General features: G+C 39.2%; 1 protein-coding gene across 7 annotated transcripts in view; it reads right to left on the reverse strand.

Moving 5' to 3' along the window:
* The window catches only part of PRUNE2 (prune homolog 2 with BCH domain), a 295,098-nt gene that overhangs the window by 97,444 nt on the left and 173,755 nt on the right, over positions 1-23,899 (reverse strand). For all 7 annotated transcript variants that reach the window (XM_086415566.1, XM_086415569.1, XM_086415568.1 and 4 more), the window contains one exon: positions 983-1,141. In XM_086415566.1, coding sequence (XP_086271692.1) covers positions 983-1,141 — 159 coding nt within the window. The remainder of the gene's footprint in view (positions 1-982; positions 1,142-23,899) is intronic.

Genomic DNA, 23,899 nt, shown 5'->3' on the forward strand with positions numbered 1-23,899 from the left:
AGAGGAGCCTGGCGGGCTACTATCCATAGGGTCGCACAGAGTTGGACAGAACTAAAGGGATTTAGCTTGCACACAAGAGAGTAGAGAGTAGTTCTCGTTGCAAGAAAAAAAATTATATATTATAAAAAATATATAATTATACAAAAATATCATTATATATATGATGGATGTTAACTAGACTTAATGTGGTGATCATTTTGCAACATATACAAGCATTGAATCATTATGTTGTACACTTGAAATTAATATAAGGCTATCTGTCAATTATACCTCAATTAAAAAATGAAAAAAAAGCCAACATTTACCTCACTGCCAATTCTGGTTAGTAACAGAGCATAACAGCTAAAAACTTAAAAACTGAATTAAAGCACTTAACACTAATTAATTAATTAGTTAATTTATACCATCAAAACTAAAAATTTGAGAAATAACTAGCCAAATGTGCAAAGTACCCCCAACATTTCTTCTTTTAAAGTAACATTTAAGCTACCATCAATTTATTTATTTATTTGTTTTGGGCTGTGCTGGGTCTTCGCTGGGCTTTCCTTTAGTTGCACCAAGCAGGGGTTACTCTCTAGTTGCGGTGCATGGGCTTCTCACTGTGGTGGTTTCTCCTGTTGTGGAGCACAGGCTCTAGAGCACATGGGCTGCAGTAGTTGTCACACGTGAGCTCAGTAGTTGGAGCTTCCAGGCTCCAGAGCACAGGCTCAATAGTTGTAACACATAGGCTTCGTTGCTCCCCTGCATGTGGCATCTTCCCAGATCAGGGATTGAACCAGTGTCTCCTGCATTCGCAGGTAGATTCTTTACCACTGAGCCACCAGGGAAACCCAGCCTCCAACATTTCTTAAAACTCAAATTCTAGGACCTTATCTCTTGGGCTAATTTCTCTAAGCCACCGGTCCATTGCCATCTTCTACCCCATGTTCTGAGAGCCAGCAGATGGGGATTCGTGAAATCGTTGGGTCAAGGAAGTTCTTACCTGACTGCACAGCTCTAGGTTCTCAGAATACACAGCGATCTGTTGTCTGGGCTGCTGCTCCTCTGACAGGTAACTGGCCAGGAGGATGAGGACATCAAAACCAAACTTGTCTGTGAATGCTTTCAAATCACTGGTGATATTGCTGTGAAATGTACAGTTCTGAAACAACAGGCAATTTGATATTAACATCAAGCTACTCGGCTCTGGTGAATCATGCCACAAATTTGTCCAGTCTTAAGATGTATTACAAATGATACTTATTATTAGATACAAATGAAATAAACACTTTGAGAAAGTTTGCAAATTTTTCATACTATGGCTTGAAATATACATTCCTTGTTTTGTTTTGTTTTCCTAAACCAAGAAAGGAAGGCATCGTTGTTGTTACCATTAAGAACAGTTTAGAGAGGAACAAATAGCTTACCATCTTTCCCCTAAAATGTTTGACTTTATAAAACATACTTTTCCTTCTACTGTTCACATGACATAGGAATGTCTGTAGAATATTATTACAACCCACTAGAAAAGTAGGAGGAAGTTATTGTTTTTTTCTGTAATTATTTTCTAATGATTATTAACTCCAAGCAGAATTCCTGAGGATATACTCAACTGAGTTTACCAAATTCTTTTTATTCCAATGTAGAAATCTAGGAGATTTGTGTCAGGGATGTAATGTCAGATCTGCTTGCTCTTTCTATGTGATATCTAAAGAGGAAGGAATAACTGGAAAAGGGACCCATCATCACAGAGTATACCCAGACCTGTAGCTCACATCACCTGTGGGAATGTTCTGGCCTTTTTGAATTTTATTAACTACAATGAGACCCACTTTTTGTCTGCATGGTTATCTCTCTTTCTTAAAACAATACTGCTAAGTCACTTCAGTCGTGTCCGACTCTGTGCGACACCATAGACAGCAGCCCACCAGGCTCCCCCATCCCTGGGATTCTCCAGGCAAGAACACTGGAGTGGGTTGCCATTTCCTTCTCCAATGCATGAAAGTGAAAAGTGAAAGTGAAGTGGCTCAGTCATGTCTGACTCCTAGCAACCCCATGGACTGCAGCCCACCAGGCTCCTCCGTCCATGGGATTTGCCAGGCAAGAGTACTGGAGTGGGGTGCCATTGCCTTCTCCCTACAACAATACACTGAAGACCATATGTTACCCCCTAGCATAATGCCTGGCATATACTAGTTGCTCAAGAAAAGTTTGTTGAATGAATGGAGAGACACAGAAAACCAACCTGTGTTACATAATCCTTTATCATAGTGTGTGTGTATATATATATATATATAAAATATTAATAACACCTGTAAATGACAATCACATAATCTTCACCTGATAATCCATAGCTCTACTCAATGAAAATCACCTTAATGTGCATTCAAGAGATATAAAGAATTCTGTTAATTCTTTCCTGATTACAAAGTCATCAGAATTATGCATGGCACTGGTAAAACATTAAAGCAGTACAGAAAAGCAGCCCATAGGAAGTGGAAATACCATACACCTCCACCTCAAATAACCATTATGAAGAGCTAAACAGTGCAGCACATATAGGTGCAGACTTTTTTCATGTCCAGATGAATGTTTGTATATGGTAGCTCTTTAACACTTGTGGATTTGATATTCGTAGCTTAGACTATTTAGCCACTTGAAATATCCCATAATACATGTACTCTGTAATTCTGCTGAGCTGAATGTCAAGGTTGATGAGGTCACCGAGAGAGAAAATGAGAAACCTGGCCATTGGGTGGATCCAACCCATCAGTGGCTTCCCTGCCTCTAGGAGGCTTGCTGTCTACTCCTGTGGCCACTACTCTCATTAGCTGTCTCATGAGGCTACTTTCACTTTTGGTTACAAGGAAGTGCACATGGGAATTCACAAAGATCTCAGGATACATTGCTGATGAATACAAAGGGTCTACTGTATGGACCTGGTAATGAAATGTATGATGCTCAAATACAATAGCTTTTGGAAGTATGCACACAGTCAGCTTTCATGCATTTAATTTATTGTCCAAGTGTCATAATAAGAATCTTTAAATAAGTACTTCAAAAATTAATTCACTCACAAAAGTAGATTTTTAGAATGAGTTTTTTTAATTGGACCTTATACACAATGTGCATTCAATAGATAAAATTATTTCAAATCATTATTGGTGTTAACTATCAAGAATCTCAATGCTGAGCTTCTTGCTATTATGAATTGCAAAAAAAGATGAGGTCCTAAAGGAAAACAATAATGGACAACAACCATGTACATCTTATCTCCAATGACTAAAGGCTTTGGCATAAAAAGACTTAGAATTTTCCTTTCAAAATATTTTTTCATGATGTGCATAAACTCATTTCCCCCAACATATTTATAAACCCTTGAAAGAAGACACACCACTTCTAAAAGATTCTGACACACAATAGTAATTACCATGACCCTTCTAGCTGGTTCCCTCACACAAGAGAAAGCAGGTTTTACTGGTACCTGAGTGCAAGATTAGCACTCAAGAGAATCAGCATTGTTCAAAGCCCTACTTGTGGAATATGTGCTATTCAAAAAAGATGGCTTAGCTCCAATCTCTCTGGACTTTGTATTAAAATGATGGCCCCAAGATCTTGCTAAACTCTAATCCAGCAGCACTGGCACCATCAGGCATCTTGTTAGAAAAGAAGGGTCTCAGGTCACACTCCAGACCTACTGAAGCAGAATCTGTGTTTCCCACAAATCCTAGGCAATTCAAATGCACATGGAAATCTGAAAAGCACTGCTCTGGGGAGCCATTTTTAATTTATATATTTTCCTGTGAACCAACCCTTTGCACTCAGTGCTGTCATGGGCCTTTTACTGACTCAGGCCCTCAGCTCCCTGCTGTTCATTCCAGCCTCATGATTAACATCACCATGGGATGTGTACTTTTAGGCTACTTTGTCAGAGGTTCTCATTTAGCAGCCCAGGATTGGGTCCAAGAATCTGTAATTTCATTATGTACCTCAAGTGATTCTTAGAATCAAGCTCCTTTGTATAATTCCCCAGTTTTCCTCTGGGTGGCCCTGAATTCCACAGGATCACAGAGTATTGATAAAACAAAGACTTATGTGAACCCAAGAAACAAAATACTTATCTTTTACAGTAACCCCAAAACAGAGATCGTCAACTACTATGTCCTATCCACCCTAATAAAATTGCCCAAGCCAGATTCAATCTCACTGGCTTTAGGATAATGCCAGGAATTTCATGTTTAAAACAGAATCAAACAAGCAAAAGAGTAAGATTCTTCAGGAATCCGGGAGGCAGGGTTTGTTTGTTCTGCTTTTATGCTGGTGCTGTTTGCATAGGAGATAATTTATTATTGTCTTCTAGCTACACAGGGAGTCATGTGCTGCGACACCTCTTATGTTGCTGACAAGCTAGGCTGGCCCTGAATAAATACCACTTCATCATGAACACAACCCACTGTAGATACAGGTTGGCATTTTATTCCCCCCATCTGCCTTCTACCTGATAAATTACTGTTTTAGTTACATGTATACAAATACTATTTGTTAATCTGCTCAAATATCTCCAAAATGTTTTCCCCACCTGAAGTTAAAATTATATGCATATATATATCCCAATTTGCCAAAGGTTTAGAAAATAGAGGAATACAACCTTCATTTACCACCTCTACACCCATCATCCAACCCTCCATATTTGAAATATGACCCCAGCCTGAGATTGTTGCATGAAATTTAGGAAGTTATATTACTAATTGTTAAACCTGAAAATTGACTGGTGAAAGCCCAGACTATTTCAACATATCAGTTAGGAAGAAAGGCAAGTGGTCCCAGCCGCAGTCTTTTGTCACTCATGGATCTAGAGATTAGATCGTTAGAGACTTTTAGAGGTCATGAGTTATTTTGCTTGAGCAATTCCCGGTTTTGAAATTAGTAGAAAGCCTGAAAATGTAGGGAGAGAAAGGTCTTGCTATTTCTTGGCCAAAAGCCAAGGTGTAGATGTCAAGGGCCCTCAGAAGAGGTTGGTGATAGATCATAAGGACAAAGGGCAGGCAAACAGAAATGGCAGGGCTATATTCTAACTAATACAAAAACCAAGATAGTGATAGTGTCCAAAAGACGTACTACTTTTGTGGTTGAAAGTACTTGGACAAATGCAATGGAAAATTCCATTCTCTCACAAAATCCCATTTTAGTTCTTAACCCATTACTCTGAAAATTTTAGTTTTTATTCTATATGCCTATTAGCTTTAGTACATCACATGAAATAAGTGATCTAAATAATGTCTTATAAACAACTGAGTCCTTAAATGTGCACATTCTTTGAGAGAAAAACCACTCTCCTTACAACACCCATATGTACATATTCTATTGTCTTCTGAATCCCTCCTGTCAGATTTCTGCCCCTCCAATCATTCCACTGAAACTGCTCTTCTCAAAAGTATCAATCATTTCCAGGTCACCAAATCCAAAAATCTATTTCCTCTTCTTACTTTAATTGACTTCTCCCAATAATTTCATGAGGTTGATTTTCCCTCTTTCTTGAAACACTTAATTCCTTCACTTCCCCGTCATTACACTTTCTCTCAACTCATTGGCTACTCCTCCGTCATCTTTGCTGCTGCTTCTCCCCTAGTCAACTTTTAAATGTTTCTAACCTCTTTCTTGTTCACACTTTCTCCTTAGTGATTTCATCCAGTCACATGGCTTTCAAATCATCTATCTGCCAGTGACAACCAAATCACATCCACCTGAATGCTAACCTGATTTACCTATGTGATATCATCACATCAATATCTCATAAGTGTCTCAAATAAAGTACAACCTACCTCCACCCCAGTTTCCTCCATAGCATGAAATGGTACCACCATTCGCCCAGTTCCTCAAATCAAACATCTAGGAATTATTCTTTATCCTCTTTTCCCCTTCATTCCTCACATAATCCATCTGCAACTCTTATTAACTTTCCCTCTGAAACATATCTCAAGTCCAAACACTTCTCTCACTTCTTTCCATCTCTATTACTGTCATGGCCACAGTCACCATCATCTCTCCCCTGAACTTGGGTGACAGTCTCCCAACTGGTCTCTCTGAAGTGGCTCATCTCCTTTCCCTATGACTAGTTCTTCACACAAGACCAAGACAGAGCTTTGAAAAATGTAGCCAAAACCATGATACTTGTGAGCTTAAAACTCACTCAAGAGTTTCTCAATGCAAATATTTACTATTTTTTTTCTTTTTTTTAAAAAAAAAACAGGGAAGAGAAAGGTTTAATGTCCTTGAAACTGAGTTCTTATAAACCAATGCAAAAAAGTAGACATAGCAATAGAAAAAAAACAGTTGGTGAACATAATTCACAACTGAAATACCTGAAATCATTAATAATCAAAGAAAACCTTTGATAATGTTTTATGTTCTCTTTTCCTATAATTGGTAAATACGGCTGAATGGGCATTCTTATACATTGTTAGAAATATATTCCAAAGAAATAATTATATATGCACATGAAAGTTTTATGGACAAAGCTATTCACTAGATTACTATAATAACTAAAACTTTGAAACAATCTAAATGTCCTACAATAGAGAAATAGTTCAATAAATTATGGAACCGTAACATAAAAGAATGTTATGTTGGTATTAAAAACCACACTATCAAAGAATACTTAATAACACAAGAAAACATCGGACATAGTGTAAAGTAGAAAATAATTTCTATAATCATATAAAATTAGAATGTCACTTCTATATGTATGCAAATAATATATATTGAAATTAAAATACAATGGGTATTAAGAATCTTGATATTAAAGTGGACATTGTGTCTCTCTATTAACTTGGGGTACTTTCTCCGAAGCTCCTGGTAAAGTCTTTGGAGGCTAACTGGCTTTGCCATTCACTAGCTGAGTGTGTTAAGTGAGTTTACTTAATTTCTCTAAAGTCCTCATCTGTAAGCCCTCACCTCATAAAACTGTTAAGATTACTAAGAACTTAATGTGTACCAAAAAGCAGGCCCAATGCCTGGCATATAATGGACAATAAACATTAAATCTCTAAATGGCAACCCACTCCAGTGTTCTTGCCTGGAGAATCCCAGGGATGGGGGAGCCTGGTGGGCTGCCGTCTATGGGGTCGCACAGAGTCGGACACAACTGAAGTGACTTGGCAGCAGCAGCAGCAGCAAAGGTCATGCTTAGGACTCACGGGAATAATTAGATTCATAGAAAGTATTTCACAAATTCTTGGTACAGCAACTGATTATTCATATTACAATTTCTTGCCTTATATTCTAATACTGTGAACTTCGTAATCATAATCACACACAAGTCACTGAAGTGAATCACATGTAAAATTCCTAGATGAGAGATTACAGAGGAAGTTACACCTGAAGCAAAGTCATTTTAAAAAGTAAAATAACATAAAAACTCTGGATCAGGCAGTGTTTCTCATTAATGGATGCTTTATCCTTAATTCTAGGTTAAAGTCAATGAACGAGCTTCAGTTTGCCACTACACAAATAAAACAAAAACACGTACAGTGATTTTTTCTTCAGCCAAAGCACCATGGATAGAGTCTTTTGCATCGTTCCAAGTGCCATACTACCTTTGTGCCAGGCTGGGACCTGGACCAATTGCTGCATGCTTGCACCTGGACAAATGTCTCCTTAAGCAACAAAATACAAAGAAATGATAAGGGACTAAAAAATAAATACACCTGTGGGCAGTTGGGGCAAATTATGGACAAGACAACACAAAAAGACCACAAAATTCAACTGCCACTTCTGAAGAGCAGGGAGAAAAACAAGGTGTTGGGAGCAAAATCAGGTATCATGCATGCCCCCTACTGCTGCTGGTGCTAAGTCGTTTCAGTCGTGTCTGACTCTGTGTGACCACATAGACGGCAGCCCACCAGGCTCCCCCATCCCTAGGATTCTCCAGGAGTGGGTTGCCATTTCCTTCTCCAATGCATGAAAGTGAAAAGTGAAAGTGAAGTCGCTCAGCCGTGTCCGACTCTTAGTGACCTCATGGACTGCAGCCTACCAGGCTCCTCCATCCATGGGATTTTCCAGGCAAGAGTGAGTGCCCCCTGCACTCACCACCAAAGGCATGGGCCAACCACCTAAGCCACCGCTTTGCCCGGATCCCTGGATCAGTCAGTCAGGGGAGTAAGCAAGGGAAACTGCTACTTGTTTTTGCCCCCCACTGCTGCAGCAGGGGCCCCAATAAAAGCTTGCCTCTTACCAATTTCTATTGCTTAAGGAAGGCCAAGAGCCCTGGTTGGTATCACCTTCAATGGAGTTTACTCCTCATGCTAGTACCTTCCATTTAGATCTAATACTCTAGACTACACACTTAATCCAAAACAGTTGTCTCTCTTGCAAATCACAGATGAAATTTATTGAGTAATGCTTTTACTAAATAAAATAAAAATAAATCATTTTCTAATGTCAAGAACAAGTTATAGATTTATCATGTCTGAATTTTTTTTCTTCTTGCAGGAAATAGGAAAAGTGAGTAGATAGAATCTGTAGATAGGAAGCTTATATAGAAATCATTACCAAGACTAAAATACAAGCTCACACAGTTTCATCTTTGAGAAGAATGAGTCTTAGAAACATAGTATGACAATCCATAACTACCTTGTAAGCACAATGGTTAGCATGGATTGCTGAGTTACTGAAATTTAAGAGGATGGTTTGACATTTATACTGTGTGGATTTACTTGTAGATTGAGGACTATTTTTTTTTTTAAATCAAGATATATGAAAAATGCTGAGGTATGTACACAAACGTTCTTACTGAAAGCTTCATGATTTATGCTACCAATATTTCATTATGATGTTTAAAATATTCAGCAATAATAAAGTCTGATAATTTTGACAGGAAAATGATTTATGAGAGCACAAAATGCATAAATTAAAGAGATTTTATTTATTCTGTTTTTCGTACACACTTTAATTGGTAGGCAAAGATATTCACCTCGTTTTTACCACATGTCATTAAAAAAAAAAAAAACTCTATTGTTCTTATTCCCAGAAGCTAGCCAACTCATTTTAGTAGTAAAAACTTCACTGATCTATTTAAACTATATTATGCATCATATTTTGAAAATAGAGCCAAACAGCACATATTATCATTAAAAAAAGAGCCCTTTTGTAAAAAGATTTTGTGAAAATTAACTGCAATATATAAATGAACATATACATGTACATATGAACATAATTTTCATTTAACCCAAAGGTATATTGCCTAAAACAATTTAATCAGACCATTTCTGCATTAAGCTCTGTTACGTGCTTTGCATCATCTCATTTAAGCTTTAAAGTGCCCAGATGACGTGGGTAGCGTTTCTGTTTTGCACTGAGAAAACAAGTAACTGATGTCTCGCAGCGCTCACACATGTGAAAACGGGACTTGCTCCCAGGCGCATCTGACTGCAGAGCCCAGGTTCTAACCCTTGTTTTTCCCAAGTGAGAAAATTCTTCAAAGATACTACTAATGCCACTTTTAATTTCATAAAAGTTTTGCTACTCCATTTACTTCTGTTTATTATTAACAAGTCTCCCTTGTCAGTATACACAAGCAAGCCACAACCTTGATTTTTTTTTAAAGTTAAAACTGCCAAGACAACCCTCAAAATGCAAGTTTATCAAATAAAGCTGAGAAGAGCAGTAAACAGACAAAAACTGCATCTACCTAAATTTAAAATTTCACATATTTACAAAGTTCAGCAACTGTTAGGTTTCATATGTAGAGGTTAACGCACAGCAAAGTGTTGGCAGTAGTGTCCGGACGTCTTGAAACGCTGGAAACAATGAACAGACGCACAAGCACAGCACAGTTTAGCTGTAGGTCAGTTAATGAACCTATGCGGTCCCCACAAAGTTGCACGTTGTAGTTCTGATTCCTCCTTTAAGGCACAAACAAATCGCCATACTCTTTTTAAGGGTTCACAGTGACTACTGATGGTGTTGAAGTATAGTAGCAAGTTTACATATCCCTTCATTTACAAAACCATCCATCCCATCAGGGAAGTATACAATATGCTTCAAAGAATAAGAACAGGATTTTACAAGCCGGGATCAACCTGAAACTAAGCACGTTGGCATCCTGCCTCATGCTCACCATCCCCATCAGGAGAGAACCAATCTTAGTCCAACAGAGTTGCCCTGGAAAAAGATGCTTATATGCTCTACTTCATAAAAGGATGGTCCTAGGCAGTCTCTCACAGCTAGTTAATAATAGAATACTTGGATGTGGGAAGGTTCACAACCAATTAAAGATGAATATGTCATCACCTTATTTACAAGCTCAGCATAATTTACATTTCCTTTAAGGACATACCCATAATCATCAAAACTTTCAACGCAGTATGGATTCAAGGGCTCAGTGAGAAAAGAGCTAGACTGTGGCTCCACTTCAGTCAGTTCAGTTCACTCAGTCATGTCCGATTCTTTGTGACCCCATGGCTGCAGCACGTCAGGCATCCCTGTCCATCACCAACTCTTGGAGTTTACCCAAACTCATGTCCATTGAGTCGGTGATGCAATCCAACCAACCCATCCTCTGACATCCCCTTCTCATCCTCTGTCATCCCCTTCAGCTCCCACCTTCAATCTTTGCCAGCATCAGGGTCTTTTCAAATGAGTCAGCTCTTTGCATCAGGTGGCCAAAGTATTGGAGTTTCAACTTCAGCATCAGTTCTTCCAGTGAACACTCAGGACTGATTTCCTTTAGGATGAACTGGTGGATCTCCTTGTAGTCCAAGGAACTCTCAAGAGTCTTCTCCAACACCACAGTTCAAAAGCATTAATTCTTCGGTGCTCAGCTTTCTTTATAGTCCAACTCTCACATCCACACACGACTACTGGAAAAACCATAGCTTTGACTAGATGGACCTTTGCTGGCAAAGTAATGTCTGCTTTTTAATATGCTGTCTAGGTAGGTCAAAACTTTCCTTCCAAGGAGTAAGCATCTTTTAATTTTCATGGCTGCAGTCACCATCTGCAGTGATTTTGGAGCACACACAAAAAATAAAGTCTGCCACTGTTTGCCCATTTATTTGCCATGAAGTGATGGGACCAGATGCTATGATCTTTGTTTTCTGAATGTTGAGCTTTAAGCCAACTTTTTTACTCTCCTCTTTCACCTTCATCAAGAGGATTTTTAGTTCTTCACTTTCTGCCATAAGGGTGGTGTCATCTGCATATCTGAGGTTATTGATATTTCTCCCGGCAATCTTGATTCCAGTTTGTGCTTCATCCAGCCCAGAGTTTCGCATGATGTACTCTGCATAGAAGTTAAATAAGCAGGGTGACAATATACAGCCTTGATGTACTCCTTTTCCTATTTGGAACCAGTCTGTTGTTCCATGTCCAATTCTAACTGTTGCTTCCTGACCTGCATACAAATTTCTCAAGAGGCAGGCCAGGTGGTCTGGTATTCCCATCTCTCTCAGAATTTTCTACAGTTTATTGTGATCCACACAGTCAAAGGCTTTGGCATAATCAATAAAGCAGAAATAGATGTTTCTCTGGAACTCTCTTGCTTTTTTGAAGATCCAGCAGATGTTGGCAATTTGATCTCTGGTTCCTCTGCCTTTCCTAAAACCAGCTTGAACATCTGGAAGTTCACGGTTCATGTATTGCTGAAGCCTGGCTTGGAGAATTTTGAGCATTACTTTACTAGCGTGTGAGATGAGTACAATTGTGCGGTAGTTTGAGCATTCTTTGGCATTGCCTTTCTTTGGGATTGGAATGAAAACTGACCTTTTCCAGTCCTGTGGCCACTTCTCGGTTTTCCAAATTTGCTGGCATACTGAGTGTAGCACTTTTACAGCATCATCTTTTACGATTTGAAATAGCTCAACTGGAACTCCGTAACCTCCACTAGCTTTGTTTATAGTGATGCTTTCTAAGGCCCACTTAACTTCACATTCCAGGATGTCTGGTTCTAGGTGAGTGATCACACCATTGTGATTATGGGTAGTGAAGATCTTTTTTGTACAGTTCTTCTGTGTATTCTTGCCACCTCTTCTTAATATCTTCTGCTTCTGTTAGGTCCATACCATTTCTGTCCTTAACTGAGCCCATCTTTGCATGAAATGTTCCCTTGGTATCTCTAATTTCCTTGAAGAGATCTCTAGTCTTTCCCATTCTATTGTTTGCCTCTATTTCTTTTCACTGATCACTGAGGAAGGCTTTCTTATCTCTCCTTGCTATTCTTTGGAACTCTGCATTCAAATGGGTATATCTTTCCTTTTCTCCTTTGCATTTTGTTTCTCTTCTTTTCACAGCTATTTGTAAGGCTTCCCCAGACAGCCATTTTGCTTTTTTGCATTTCTTTTTCATGGGGATGGTCTTGATCCCTGTCTCCTGTACAATGTCAGGAACCTCTGTCCATAGTTTATCAGGCATTCTATCAGATCTAGTTTCTTAAATCTATTTCTCACTTCCACTGCATAATTGTAAGGGATTTGATTTAGGTCATACATGAATGGTCTAGTGGTTTCCCTGCTTTCTTCAATTTAAGTCTGAATTTGGCAATAAGGAGTTCATGATCTGAACCACAGTCAGCACTCAGTCTTGTTTTTGCTGACTGTATAGAGCTTCTCCATCTTTGGCTGCAAAGAATATAATCAATCTGATTTTGGTATTGACCATCTGGTGATGTCCATGTGTAGAGGCTTCTCTTATGTTTTTAGAAGAGAGTGTTTGCTATGACCAGTGCGCTCTCTTGGCAAAATTCTATTAGCCTTTGTCCTGCTTCATTCTGTACTTCAAGGCCAAATTTGCCTGTTACTCCAGGTGTTTTCTGACTTCCTACTCTTGCATTCCAGTCCCCTATAATGAAAAGAACATCTTTTTTTGGGTGTTAGTTCTGTAAGGTCTTGTAGGTCTTCATGGAACCATTCAACTTGAGCTTCCTCAGTTACTGGTCAGGGCATAGACTTGGATTACCATGATATTGAATGGCTTGCCTTGGAAATGAACAGAGATCATTCTGTTGTTTTTGAGATTGCATCCAAGTACTGCATTTTGGACTCTCATAGACTATGATAGTTACTCCATTTCTTCTAAAGGGTTCTTGCCCAAAGTAGTAGATATAATGGTCATCTGAGTTAAATTCACTCATTCCAGTCCATTTTATTTTGCTGATTCCTAAAATGTTGACGTTCACTCTTGCCATCTCCTGTTTGACCACTTACAATTTGCCTTGCTTCATGGATCTAACATTCTAGGTTCCTATGCAATACTGCTCTTTACAGCATCAGACCTTGCTTCTATCACCAGTCACATCCACAACTGGGTGTTTTTGCTTTGGCTCCGTCTCTTCATTCTTTCTGGAGTTATTTCTGCACTGATCTCCAGTAGCATATTGGGCACCTACCGACCTGGGAAGTTCATCTTTCAGTGTCCTATCTTTTTGCCTTTTCATACTGTTCATGGGGTTCTGGAGGCAAGAATACTGAAGTGGTTTGCCATTGCCTTCTCCAGTGGACCACATTTTGTATGTTTATAAGGATTTCTGTATGGGACTGAACAGCTCAGGACCTATGCATAATGGAAAATCCACTCATGCACGTGTGCTCAGTTATGTCTGACTCTGTGACCCCATGGACTGTAGCCCACCAGGCTCCTCTGTCCATGGGATTTTCTAGGCAAGAATATTGGAGTGTTTGCCATTTCCTTCTCCAAAGAAATCCACTCATGAGGCATCCTTTATTTTTACAATGTCAGAACCTGGGAAACACACTGGCTACCAAATAATAATAAATTATTTCCATAATTATGTAAAGATGTTTTTAAAAAAAACCCATTAGCTTGTTTTAAACCATGAGCTTAAACACGGCTTTATTTATTTTTCTTGGTAAAAATAAATCATCTCGTTTGAACAATATTTCAAGAAAGCAGGAAGCCTTCCTTCCTCTCTGGGTACCCCTTTCTGATTTATGGACACCACCAGTCAAGCCCCCAGAGCCGTTACTGCACATGTACACTGCACACACGTCTGATTTCTCTAAGCTGTGTCAATATTAACCTGACCAAATGAAGATCAAACTGTCTCTTTTGTTCCTCCTGCTCCTCACATGGGGAGCACAATATGGCTCTTGTCAGAGGTGCTTCATCATTTTGGCTCAAGGAAACTGTCAGTACAGTTTGGGATTCGTTCTTCATGGGCAGATATCCTGATGGGTCTAATGAAGCCTTTCTGCTGACAACTCATTTGCTAAAAATACCCAACCACCACCAAGTTTAAGTGGGGAATATGGTTGTGTCCCCTTTGCTATCAACCCAACAAAAGTGATTTCTTTCGGAGTCTGCAATATCTATATATCAAGGTACACACCTCTCACCATCCATATTTGCTCTTGCTAGTTTCCATTTGCTCAGTGATAAACTTTATGACATTCTTAAATTGGAATATAATAGGGTAAACACCAATCTTAGAGCACACATGCAGAGCCAACAGTCTGTGTGTGCCATTTGTTGCAATTCTAATCTAATTACCAGAAACCCCCTCCTGCAAACAGATAACACTCCGGGGTTTGTGGTTTCATTTTCATTTGGAGACGTCTGTGTGTGGGGAGCTTGAGGAATTCATTTTCAGGTAAGAACACAGTATTGCTGTGACTCTCTTGGCCCCACGTCACAGAAACTGCACTCAAACTGGTGTTTTTCACTCAAACTTCACAAAGATATGGTGAGTGTTCTAAAAAAGCAAAGGAAGAAGTGGAGGACAAGCTGAGAAGAGAGAAAGGGTTGCTAGGGATGTGGGGGCCACTCAGCTTCTCCATCCTCTTCTCCTGGCTTCATTCTCCTCTCCTGCCACCAATTAGCATCCTCCTTGTGGCAGGAAACGTGGGTGGTAGCAGCTCCAGGGTAGACCTTTCAAATTTATTCAGGACTCACTCCCTCTTGATCTTGAGTTTGAAAACCCTGGAAGAATCCTGGTTGTTCCCACTTGGGCTGGATACCTAGCAATTGAGGTGGATTAGAAAAACCACATAATACAGGTATGGTACCTGTCAGAGCAAGAGTGATAAGATACTTTTTCTTGGCAGGGGGGTGTGGGGGCTGTGGTGGTGAGCAGATAAACCTTTAGGTGGGCACCCTAGATATCAGGCACAAAGAGCTACCCAATCTCTTGCTGTCATACACACACATCTGTACAAACCTACAGATACACATTATTCCCCAAATCCCTGTTTTATTTCCAGCCAACCAAGCACAAGTTATAGGAAGACACATGATGCTGGGAGAGATAACCTTAGTTAACTTGCATTTCATGCAACTTTATATCTCAGTTAAGAGAGGTATTATAAAGAGTGATCAAAAAAATCTATGTAACTGTTACATATAAAATGTAACATATTACATGTAACTGTGACTTATAAAATGAAAATTATGCTTAATCAATCAAAAATACATAATACTAGTATGCAATCCAGGATAAAGAGGCCAAGCCTCCTCAATCTCTACTCTTTCAGGTCATGGTGAGGGATAGTCTTTTTGGCTCCTGCTCAGTCTCCCCTTTAACTGTCAAACTTCCATTGCTATTTGCACTGTATGTGCAGGGCATCAAAATGCTTTACATACAAGTCAGAGATTATCTTCAGGCCCTACCCAAGAGGCAGCGAGTATTTGGGCTAAATCTGGTGGCACAAGAGTTATATTTCTATGTTATCATTTTATATTATATAAGAGCTATTTATAGAAAGGCTCAAAGCAAGCCAAATACCCCAAGGGCAGGGGTGGGAGATCTAAATTCATAACAGGTAGAAAGTAGTAACTTTAGAGCAGGGTTTCTCGCTTGACCTCACTGACTTTGCGGATCATTCTTTGCTGTGGGGGTTGTTCTGTGAATTGTTGGATGTTTAGCCACATCACTGGCCTCCACTCACTAGATGCCAGTAGCTAAACTCTGTCTTCTGGGTGTGACAATCAAATACATTTCCAGACATTGTCAAATGTCACCTGCAGGACCAAAACACCCTACCTAAGAAAAACAGAGAATAATAGAAGAATCTTGCAAACTTAAATAATTCAAATCCCCTTCAACTCTTTCAGAAATATTATTGCATAAGCAGGATACCTCAGTAATTCTCTCTGGTTTAAGAGGCAAGAGGACTTGAAAAAAATTAGATAGGAAACTTTTACACAAATACTCTGTACTAACTGGCCAAATATTTCCCTTTTCTAGGCTGGTAAAATTTTTAAATTCTCATCAATTGTCTTTGAGTTTATACTGGCAAGCTTATAAAATAAACAGCATATTCATTCTCTTAAACAAAAGAAAAAGCAGGATGATTTAAAAGTCAGAGCCAGGATTGTACTAAAGCATCTACTTCCTGTGCCAGGAAAAACATGTTTTCCTAGGTATTTCCCAGAGTTTAAGTCTAGAAAAACTGTATTAATCCAGGTCAGTTAAGGGTAAATAGGGGATTTTTTTAAATCGAATTTTCTATTTGAGATTCCTGACAATAATATGCATGTTGTTGTTGCTGTGCTCTGTCGTGTCCAACTCTTTGTGACCCCATGAAGGCTCCTCTTTCCATGGAACTTTCCAGGTGAGAATACTGGAGTGGGTTGCCATTTGCTCAAACATAGTAACCCTAGAAAACAGCAGATACTGGAGGGCAATGCAATCTGACTGGGGCATCTTGAGCTTTCGGTGAATGGCTAGCATCCTTGACTGATAACAGGCTACAAGGGAAGACTCATCAAAATTTATTTCTCAGGCTGAATTATCTGAATCTGTATATCATACTGGTTCTCAACCATGGCTATACCTTAGGGAGCTGATAACCCAGGGAGCTGTTAAAAAAAAAAAAACACTCAGACCCCACACTATGAAATTTAAATTTGACTGCCTAAGGGCAGGGCCGGAGAAGGAAATGGCAACCCACTCCAGTGTTCTTGCCTGGAGAATCGCATGGACGGAGAAGCCTGGTAGGCTGCAGTCCATGGGGTCGCACAGAGTCGGACAGGACTGAGGTGACGCAGCAACAACAGCAACAGCAAAGGGTAGGGCCAGGGCATCAGAATATTTTTCAGAGGATTCCAGCTATTATTCTAATGTGCAGCTAAGATGAAGAACAGTGTTATACACAGATAAAAGAAACAGTTTTTAATTCATGCTGTTTAGACATAGTTACTATATCAATAGTTCTTATTTCTACTCTATAGTTATTGAGTGAACTTTCAGAGTCAGGGAGAAAACACAAATCCCAAAAACAGATGCTCACAACTTCATTTTTAAAAATGCAATTCTAACTCCTCCCCAAATGTGCAAGTGCTTAAATGCATGGGTTTTGAAATCTGACAGTCCATGATTCAAATCCTAATTCCACATCCTGTTTCCCCTGCACCTTCAGGCAAGATACTTGATCATGTTAAGCTTCAATTCTTTCATCCGGAAAAATGAAGATAATAATCTCCTTTACAAAATGAAACAGTCTGTAAAACACTTAGCCTCGTATCTCTCAGAGTCAGCCCTCAAAACGTTGTAACCCTATGACAATAGCAGCAAGAAAAGCAGCCACAGCTGTATTAACAGTAAGTTTATCTGTCAATTAGTTCATTAGAAATTTCTGATCCTTAGGTACAGTTTAGCATTTCTTTTTACTCTTTGTATGTTGAAAAGAATCTTTCTTCCGTCTGAGAGTTTTCTGTTGCAGCCCATTGTTTAAACTATATAAACTCTAAAATTTCTGAGGGAAAGAACTGTCAGGTTCAGAGAAAGTACCTGACAAATCAGCCAGATACTGTAATGGCCAGACTGATGGAGAAACAGGTTCTTCTCCAGGTTCTATTTCTCAAGTCCGATGGGTCTCAAACTTAAGCTGTATCAGATTCACCTAGAGAGCTTCTGGAAACAAACACCTGGGTCCCACTCTCAGGGTTTGGTAGGTCTTGGGTCCACCCAGAATCATGATTGCTAGTAAGCTCCTGAGTGATGTTGATAGAGCTGCTCTGAGGACTACACTTTGAGACCCACACGCATGCACGCATGCTAAGTTGCTTCAGTCGTGTCTGACTCTTTGCGACCCTATAGCCCACCAGGCTCCTCTGTCCATGGGATTCTCCAGGCAAGAATACTTGAGTGGGGTTGTCATTTCCGACTCCAGGGAATCTTCCTGACCTAGGGATCAAACTCACGTCTCTTATGTCTCCGATTTGGCAGGCAGATTCTTTACCACTAGTGCCACCTGGGAAGCCAAAGCAAGATATTTCACCTTTCTGGACCTCAAATTCCTAATCTTAAAAAGGAAGAGTCCATGAAGGCAATATCACTCTTCGCTTCTACTTAACTCTTTAAAAATAAAGTTATACAGTATATACACAGTGTAATATTCAATTCAGTTCAGTCGCTCAGTCGTGTCCGACTCTTTGCGACCCCATGAATCGCAGCACGCCAGGCCTCCCTGTCCATCACCAACATTTATAATGTCCTATTATAAAATAAAATAGCAATTTTATATGATTTTGAATTTAAAATTATGCATGTGTTTATATTTTTTTCATATAGAGCCAGGACCTTTTAGATATTTTATGAGCATGGGTCTATAGGAGCTTCCCATTCTCTTTGTTGCAAAGACCATACACATAATTTGCCATTTCTAGTTTCAGTTTCATTAATGTGGAATAAAAACTTAGACATATGTGAAACAATCTGAATGTGGATTCCTTGTGCATTTTTATCATCCCCTCTCAATTTTTTATAGCTGTTTCACCCAAATTTGAGAGCATATTTTCAGAGAGCACATTTCATTTCACTGAGTGTTTCCAAAGCATTCATCTTAGAAATAACTATCTTTTTCCACTCCTATTTCATCAGTTTCTTTAAATTGTGTAATTATATGAACTAGTACAACTGGTACCAACAGGTTTGAGAGCAAACACAGCTGACTCTTGGTAAACATTGGATTCGGTTAAAGGGTACACATGCCCCCATGCATTGTAAAGACTTGTCAGTGAATGGGGAGCATTCAGTCGAGGTTATCATTACTAGATATTGGAGCCAAACGGAGAACGTGTTTAGTTCTGCATGAGATGGATAGGAAGATCGAGAGAGCTTTTATTAGGAGAGGCAGGGTATACAACTCTACCTCCCCACCCCACAAAACTAAGGACTTCTGAGTCACAAGATGTTAACCCAGAGCCTAACTTTAATACAAATCACCTTGGAGACTTGTTAACATGCAGATTCTAATTTAGTAGGTCTGGGGTGGGCCTGAACAAACCTTTTGACCAACCCAATACAACGTTGTATTAATTTCTGCTATACAGTGCTTCAGTTATACATATACATTTTAATATTCTTTTCTATTATGGTTTATTACAAGATATTGAATATAGGTCCCTGTGTTATACAGTAGGACCTTAATTCTGCAAGTAGTTAGGCAGCAGGATAGCTGGGGAAATCACCTTGCTGTTTAGTCACACAGTCACATCTGAGTCTTTGCGACCCCATGGACTTGTAGCCCACTAGGTTTCTCTATCCATGGAATCCTGGAGTGGGTGGCCATTTCCTTCTCCAGGGGATCTTCCTGACCCAGAGATCAAACCATAGTCTTCTGCATTGCAGGTGGATTTTTTTTTAACCACTGAGCCACCTGGGAAGCTGGGAAAATAATAGTAGAGTCATTTATTTTTTTTAGCTGCTGAAAAAGGCCACTCTGCTACCCGACTGAGTCTGCCACAGGTGTGAGTCCTTAAGAGGGGAAAAGAAGCAAGTTACTCACCCCTTGTGTCATTGGGTTTAACCTCCCCCAGTCCCATCCCAACAGATACACACAATAGCAACGTCTGAAAGACAGACAGCAGCATCTTAAGTTGTACTTATAAATGACATTCCTGACCAACAGAACTTGTTCCAAACCAGATGCCTCTGTCTTCATTCTTTGACTATGCAGTTTCTTGGGAATCATCCTAGAACCACAGATATTTCTTTAGATATTTAAGATTTGAAGTGGATAAAAGGGGGTTTAAAAAAAAGTGGATAAAACAGATAATTAAAATCCTCATCTACAAGGTTTCAGAACATCCTATGAACTCTTTACAACACAAGAGGTCAGAGACTTCATTGAATTGTCCTTATTTTGACAAGATTTTCGATGACACACCATAAAACACAGTATCATTTTGCTCTTTTAGAGTTTTTGTTATTTTGTGATCCATGAAATGATTTTTTTAAGTGATCTGCTTATAAAAAGTTTTAGGTTTTCTCTTTCTGAAGTGTAGATAATATTAATGATTTAAAGAATTCTGTAGCTAAAAGATAGTTTGATTATCAAAAAAAGAATATTTATTGGAATCCTTTTCTTTAGAAGATTCAGGTTAAGTACTATTGGGTGGAATGGCTTATCAAGTCTGGGCAACAAGAGAACAAGTTGGTTTTTCTCTGTCCCCAAATGCTCTCCTTACACTGAAATGACGGGATGTGGGCAGGCGTTTGTAAGTTCCCTTCGAGTTTTGATATTCAGTGATTTAACAATCCTAAGATGAAAGGGTATTCAGAAGCTAGGGGTTATCAGGGACAGTGGGGAAGGTGACAAAGACCAAAAAAATGTGTAAATTTTACTATTACTGAACTTACAACAGAAAATGTAATACATGAAGCAATAAAGACCCTTGGCTGTGAATGAGACAGACTCTAATTCTGAGCTATGCTATTTATAGTTACATGACTTAGGGTCATTTACTTAGCCTCAAAGCCTTAATTTCTGCATCCAAAATGGGGATAATAATACCTAATTCATAATTTATAGAGGACTAAATGAGATAGTTAATATAAGATCCTAGCACAGTGCTTAGAATATTATAAATAATAAATACTAGGTTTTAGAGGAATTTAGTTTGCCATGATGGAGAAGTCAATGGCACCCCACTCCAGTACTCTTGCCTGGAAAATCCCATAGACGGAGGAGCCTGGTAGGCTGCAGTCCATGGGGTCGCACAGAGTCGGACACAACTGAGCAACTTCACTTTCACTTTTCACTTTCATGCATTGGAGAAGGAAATGGCAACCCACTCCAGTATTCTTGCCTGGAGAATCCCAGGAATGGAGGAGCCTGATGAGCTCCCGTCTACAGGGTTGCCCAGAGTCAGACACAACTGAAGCGACTTAGCAGCAGCAGCAGCAGCAGTTTGCCATGAAAGTGAAAGTTGCTCAGTTGAGTCAGACTCTTTGTGAACTCATGGTGTATACAATCCATGGAATTCTCTAGGCCAGAATACTAGAGTGGGTAACCTTTCGCTGCTCCAGGGGATCTTCCCAACCCAGGGATCAAACCCAGGTCTCCTGTGTTGCAGTGGATTCTTTACCAGCTGAGCCACAAGGTAAGCTCTTAGTTTGCCATAGACACGTGCATTTTTTCTGTCTGTCATTCCTTCCTTTGGGGAGGACCTCTTGTCATGTGGTGCGGCTGTGTGGGGCTGTCCTTACTCCTAAACTGAGCTCGGTGTGGCGGGTGACTCAGGCCCAGCCAACCTGTACTTCACCCACTTGGCTATATCACCCACTTGGTTCCAGGAAAATATATGACCTGAGCTGGTCAGTCAGAGCCTTCACAGGAGTTATGTGAAGCTCTTTCTTCTTTCCTCTGAGATCTAAGGATCACATTTGTTTGAAGCTCCCTTGGCCATCACGGGGAATCATGGAGAGCTACCTGAGACAGAAGCCAACAAAGAGGCGAGAGGTAGAGAAAAAGAGACAAGCTCTGATGACACAGTTTGGCTCCAAGTCCAAGAGTACCAGAAGCTTGGTCCACCTGGAATTATCATTTACTAGAGCAGTTAGTTCCCTGTTTTCCTTAAAGCAAATCTGAGTTGAGTTTCTGTCACAACCAAAGAACTACAGAGAGAGACAGACAAGTCTATAACTTATGAAAACCTGATAAATGATAATAAAAGAAGTCAACATTTGCAGGAGGAGAGGCCACTTCAAGAGAAAATCCTTTCTTCTAAATCATTACTTTTTTACATTTCAGAAAGAGAGAAAGAAGAGAGGTTTTTCTCCTCATTAATCACAGCTAGTGGCTAGCCCTTCAGTGGCTGAAAATTAAGTCATCAAGGGATCTAAAGAATTTGGGGAGTCTACCAGCTGGACTCCTAGTAACCAAGGACAGGGAACTAGCAAAAGTAACTAGAAGGCTGACCACAAGAGATTTTAGGTCACTTACTAGCTTCCTAGGCTGATGCAGCCTATTACTGAACAAAGGAATCAAAACCTAAAGGTGTACTGACACTTCAAGGGAAAGTAAAATTTTACGTTTATAGAGCAATGTTGGATTTTCTACATAAGATCAAAGTAATCTTAGTTGACGTTTATCAATTCTCTAGCTAGTAGCAAGAAAAAAAATAGCCATAGTTACTTAACAGATAAGAGTAATGAGGTTCAAGAAGCTTCAGGAATAGTCCTAGTATCACATGTAGTTAATTGATGGTAGAGCAGTGACTAAAACCCAAGTTTGAGTTTTGTTTTAGTACATTTTTATATGCTATCTGTCTTTATTTCACTCTGAGTGCCATATCTGATATGGACACAAAAGGGAACTTAAGTTAGTTGTCTTTTAATCACTTTTCATTCTTTTATTGTAATCTAAGCAGAAAATATCAAAAGTCAAATTTGGATAGTAGGTTGAAATTATTTTGCAGCCTTGTGGTCTAGTAGGGTTTGTATCTGTGTGTGTGTGTGTCTGTGTGTAAACCTATTTTAAGAGAATTTTTCTAATGCCATTTGCAGCAACATGGATGGAACCTAGAGATATTCATACTAAGTGAAGTAGGTCAGACAGAGAAAGACAAATATCATAAGATATCACTTATATGTGGAATCTAAAAAAATGATACAAATGAACTTATTTACGAAACAGAAATAGACCCACAAACAGAAAACTTGTGGTTACCAAAAGGGAAAGTAGAGGGGGCAGATAAATTAGGAGTTTGGGATTAACATAAACACTACTATATATAAAATAGATAACCAATAAGGACCTACTGTATAGCACAGGGAACTATATTCCATATTTTGTAATAACCTATAAAGGTAAAGAATCTTAAAAAGGATATATATATATAATTATATATCTATATATCTGAATCACTGTGCTGTACACCTGAAACTAACAACACTATAAATGAACTATACTTCCATAAAAAAGAATTTCTCTATACATTTATTTTCAGAGATAGTATTAGCACCATGGTGACAGGCATTTGAGAAATGGTGTCAGTATGCAAACAAAACATATACAGACTGCAAAATTAGGCAAAGCATTATATGATGTGCCATGTACTATAGATAAGTTCTGGTCCAGTACATAAAAGAAAGAGGAAGTTCTGTATTACCCCTAGAAGGATGACAAAATGAACAGGATATTTGCTAAATAATTCATAAGTAGACTCATCCTTGGGCTTTCCAATATTCCCACATCTGAATATGGCAGCCGAGGAGTTCTCAATGGAAGCAATTATAGCATCACCTACATCCCCAGGAGAGTCCTAAGAACCACAAGCTTTCCTACCCTCCACAGTGATCCAGAAAATGATGTGCAGAAGAACACTGACCTTTATGGGAAGGGTATGAAAGCGGTAAGTAGGAGGCTACTCCTAGTTCTAGTCTCACTAAGTTCAGTGTCATTAATAGCAGCCTAGGTCTTTCCATATGTGGTTGTACCTCTTCTTGATGAGATAAAACTAAGAAACATATTTATTTGTAGGCTTACTGTAAGCAGAAGCACAAGGAGATACCTGTGTCTTCTCTTCCGTAAAGGTAAGTGGCTAAGTAAACTGCCAGTTGATGAGTCTAGAAATTATCAAACATCGGCAGTTGGTTGCCTCCAGCCCCATCCTTCCTTAGGAGGGCCATAGATGATCACCCAAACCAAGCTCAATATTGAATCATTGTCAGTGCTTGACTTTA

The sequence above is a fragment of the Bos grunniens genome, chromosome 8 (genome assembly GCF_055505025.1).
Source record: "Bos grunniens cultivar Pamir isolate PY7600 chromosome 8, Bosgru_T2T1.0, whole genome shotgun sequence".
NCBI lineage: Eukaryota > Metazoa > Chordata > Mammalia > Artiodactyla > Bovidae > Bos > Bos grunniens.